We start from the raw sequence: 5,006 nt of genomic DNA, 5'->3' as shown, positions 1-5,006 counted from the left end.
TCACGTTTAATTATACAAGTAGACAGGCAGTTTCACTTGTGATTTCTACGGTACGGAAATCGTTAATGATAAGGTTCGTACCACGAAATATTGGGCTAAATGCAATTACTCGACAACAATATATAGAAAATCATGTGACAGAATTCTCCAACAGTCTTTACAATCCAGATCCTAATGTTCCAGTGGCGATTGCTATCATTGATGGTACTTATGTTTATACACAGAAGCCGACCAACTTTCAAGCTCAAAGACAGAGCTACTCATTACATAAAGGAGACCAATTAGTTAAACCAGCTTTAATCGTTGCTCCGGATGGATATATTTTAGATATTCATGGGCCGTACTTTTCGGACTCTAGGAACAATGACGCAGCAATGTTGGCTAATGAAATGGAGGTCGGTCATCCAGGTCTTCGAGATTGGTTCAGGGAAGGTGATATAATCTTAGTAGATCGGGGCTACAGAGATGCTCTGCCATTACTTGAAAACCTAGGAATTAATCATAAAATGCCTGCATTTCTAGAACGGGGTCAAAGACAATTTGATACGCTTACTGCAAATGAATCTCGCTTAATCACAAAATCAAGATGGATGGTAGAGGCAAAGAATGGGCACTTCAAAACAGTTTTCAAATTCTTTCAAGGGACTGTTACTATCACTCATGTGATTCACATTGGAGATTTTTATAAAATTGCAGGCGCCATCTTAAATGCATATAGAGATACCATACACATGGCTGGAGCAAATCGACAACTTGCAGAACAGATGTTGGAAAAATCCCGCCGACCTAATGCTGTTCAAGAACGAGTGCAATTAGAGAATTTGGAAAGAAGGAACGCATTATGGATAAGACTGAATGTGGATCAGGTGCCACATTTTCCAAGACTGACATTAGAGTATTTACAAGATTTAACTGTCGGAGTATATCAAGTAAAACTCTCGCCAGGTTATATACAAGACAAAGTCATAAGAGAAGAAAATGAAGAATTCCAGATAGATGAGCATTTCAATGAAATTGGGTTTATAAGAATACGGATATACTCAAGGTTCCGAAACGCCACAAGGTATCAGATATTTATAACTTTTAACCCGGAATATGAGAATGATGATGCTAACGAAAATGCAAATGAACCTATTTTAGGTTATTATTGTACCTGCAAGACTGGGGCCAGAACCCTCGGCTGCTGCTCACATGTTGCTAGTGTCTTGTGGTTACTAGGCTATGCGATACACCAACCCGTTGTAAAATATCCCTCGACAGCTTTACTAGAAAATATCAGCGATGCAGCTCACAGGAATTAAAAACACAACCTTCCACTCTCCGAATTTCTGTGTTCTTTATTATTTTATTTTGAATCGTCCTATTTTTTATCAATCTATGTATTTATTTATTTACTTATTTATTTATTTATAGATAATACCAAAAACGCGATTATTGAGAAAATATCAGAGGTACTTCAAATCTAAAATGTCGATTCGAAAATCTAAAATGTATCTGAAAATATTTCCCATTCTTTTCAGTTGTATAGAAAAATTCTAAGTTAACCACTCTGAAATAAAAATTATCATTTGTTTTATACTTAAGCTATTCCACAATGTATTGTTGTAACCATAAACAACATAGATTCACTTGGAATGCTACTGAGAATACTCACAAAGCTTGCAGACCTATAAAGAAAAATTAAAGTACTTGGATTCAGTAAAAATCGAAAAAAACCATTTGTTTTATACTAGGGATATTTTACGATGTATGGTTTTAACCATAAACTCCATAGGTTCACTTGGAATGTATCTAAAAATAGTACCTATACATTCTGAACCAATAAAAAAATTCTCCAGCACTTGATTTTTTAACAAATAAAAAACAAGTTAAGAAATTAAAAAAAAATATGAAAAAATATAAAAAATTAAAAAAAAAATTAAAAAACTAAAAAAAAAAAAAACAAAAAAAATGGAATGTTTATCTTTACAACCTCCACGCGGTACATTCTGGGGTCATGAAGTAATTCATCAGCTAATGTAAAGAACAAATGTAAATGAAAAATAACAGAATTACGTCCGTCATATTAAATCCGCCATTATGAATTTTGAGAATTTAATGTCATATTCGACTTCAGCGACCCCAAAAACCCCCCGAGTAACAAGTTTCAAGCGAATCCGATAATTTTTCAAAAACTCGTCCGCCATATTGGATCCGCCATTTTGAAGTTTTGAACTTTGAGGTCACATTCAGATTCAGCAACCTCAAAAACCCTCACATAATGAGTTTCACAAAAATTCCTCGGAGGGGTTTTGCTGGGCATTTTTGGTCAATAATGTTGTATTTTTCTCAAACAGTGAAGGGGTTAAATCATACTTGAGATATTCTATAATGTATGGCAATAACCATAAACATAATTGATTTACTTAGAAAAAATCGGAGAATACTTTCTATAATGTCTATACCAATAAAAAAATCTTGAAATACTTCGAATCCCTCAAACTGAAAAATAATCACTTGTATCATACTTAAGCTATTCTACAACGTATGGTTGTAACCATAGAAATCATAAACTTACACGGATTGTCTCGGAGATTACCTAATATGCTATTGAGACTTATGATAAAAAGTTACTGCACTTGGTAGAACTCTAAATGGAAAAAGTTTACTTTTATCATACTTCCATTTTTCTACGACGTATGGTTATACGTATAAACACCATAGATTTATTTGAAATGTATCGGAGAATAATTACTGTGATTTCTCAACCTACAAAAAAAGTTAAAGTACTTGGAATTACTTAAAATCGAAAATAATTAATCGTATCATACTTAACATGTGACACAATGTATTGTTTCTATCATAAACACCATGCACATACATTGAATGTTTCTGAGAATGACTAAAAATCCTTAAGAGACCTATGAAATATGTTAAAAGACTTAGATTCAGCCTAAATAAAATAAATTCACTTTTATAATATTTGGGATATACTATAATGTACGTTTGTAACCATAAACACCATAGATTTTTTAAAAATGCATTTAACAATATTTCCTATTTATTCTGAACCAATTAAAAATTCTCATGCACTTGGAATTACTCTAAATCAAAAATATTTACTTTTAGTACACTAAAGCTATTCTGCAACGTATGGTTGTAACCATAAACACCATGAATTTACTTAGAAAGTATCTTTTATTCCCTATATATACTGGACCAATAAAAATGTTCTCAAGCAGTAGGAATTAGTCTAAATCGAGATATTCACCGCTATCATATTTGGGTTATTCTAGAATGTATGGTTTAAACTATAAGCACCACAATCTTACTTAGAATGTATCTGAGAATACTTACTATGCTTTCTAGACCTACAACAAATTATTAAAGCGTTTGGAATCATTCTAAATCAAAAATATTTATTTGAATCATACTTGAAATATTCTACTCTAAAATGTATTGTTGTATCCAAAAACCCCATATATACACTTCGAATGTGACCCAGATTATTTGCTGTGCTTTTTAAACCTATAGAAAAATGTTAAAGTACTTGGAATTATTCTTAATTGAAAATAATTACTTCTATTTTACTTGGAATAGTCCAATCAAGTCCTTCATCGAAACCACTCTTTCGAATATTAATTGTTTATAACAATAACTATGAACAAAATCGGACTTGCACAAAAAGTGTCCTGTATAAAATCGTCATTATTTCTTATTTAGAATCGATTGGCTTTAACAGTTTTCAAAAATTGAATTGTTTTTAATTATTTGTTTAAACAATTATTGTTAAACAATTGATTATTAAAAACAAAAAGGACGTATATTTTTGTTGTCAATTTGCCCATGAATCCAATAGATACTTTCAATTAAAGTGCTTTTAATTAATCCCTTTATCGAATCCACTCTTTCGAATAGTAATTGTTTATAACAATAATTATAAACAAAATCGGACTTGCACAAAAAAATGTCCTGTATAAAATCGTCATTATTTCTTATGTAGAATCGATTGGCTTTAACAGTTTTCAAAAATTAAAATGTTTTTAATTATTTGTTTAAACAATTATTGTTAAACAATTTAAAATTAAAAACAAAAAAGCACGTATATTTTTGTTTTCAATTTCCCTATGTATCCAATAGTTACTTTTCAATTGCATAAGCTGTTTTCACTTTTTTACCTTCTTGGGTAGAAATGTGATTTTTCTTGATTGCTTTTCATCTTTGACATTTTTTTTCTCAAAAAGTTTTGATTTTTATGCATTTTGCCATTTACATTTTTTGTTCGGGGGTACATGAACTACAAAATATTTCAAAACCAGCCAATTTAACCGGGTCCATTTTTCAATGCATTGTGTGCGGGGTCCTTTCTTCATATTAAATCTACCACCCAAGGAGCACGGAATATTGCTTGAATGTCAAGGTGATATCAAGCGGGAATATTGTTGTGACATTCAGGCGATATCATAATGTCCGCTTCATGGGGACATTCTACGGTGATATTCTTGTGAAATTCGCGTGATATTTGTATGGTACTGAGGGAATATTCCCGTGAAATTCACGCAATATTAAGAAAATATTCCTGGGATATTAAGGGAATATCCCTGTGATATTGAGACAATATTCCTGTAATTTAGAAAATTCTAAAATGTTGTTTATTTTGAATATTTAATTAAACAAATAAATCAATAAAAAAAAATTGAAATTTTGTTAGAATTTTATAAATTATCTTATTAATATCACTGGAATATTCCCTCAATATCAGAGGAATAATTCACTCAATATCACACAAATTTCACGGGAATATTCCCTCAATATCATACGAATCACACGTGAATATCACCGAGGAATGTCCCCGTAAAGACATTATGATATCGCCTGAATGTCACGGGAATATTCCCACTTGATATCAATGTTACAATCAACCAATATTCCGTGCTACTTGGGCGCTTAACTTTACTTTTCCCTTATGACAGCAACTACTAAATAATCTATGTGACGGTCTCTCACACAGAAAATGTAACACATAA

The 5,006-nt window shown here is 31.5% G+C and overlaps 1 protein-coding gene across 1 annotated transcript in view; it reads left to right on the top strand.

The window, feature by feature from the left end:
• LOC127291551 (uncharacterized) overlaps positions 1-1,301 on the top strand; it is a 1,968-nt gene extending 667 nt beyond the window's left edge. Inside the window, exon 1 of the mRNA XM_051320740.1 lies at positions 1-1,301. This exon is cut by the window's left edge and continues 667 nt beyond it. Coding sequence (XP_051176697.1) covers positions 1-1,301 — 1,301 coding nt within the window.
• The last annotated feature ends 3,705 nt before the right edge of the window (positions 1,302-5,006 follow it).

The sequence above is a fragment of the Leptopilina boulardi genome, unplaced genomic scaffold (genome assembly GCF_019393585.1).
Source record: "Leptopilina boulardi isolate dan_hultmark-lab unplaced genomic scaffold, ZJU_Lbou_2.1 LbouV2_142, whole genome shotgun sequence".
Classification (NCBI taxonomy): domain Eukaryota; kingdom Metazoa; phylum Arthropoda; class Insecta; order Hymenoptera; family Figitidae; genus Leptopilina; species Leptopilina boulardi.
This window is presented reverse-complemented; position numbering and strand designations above follow the sequence as displayed.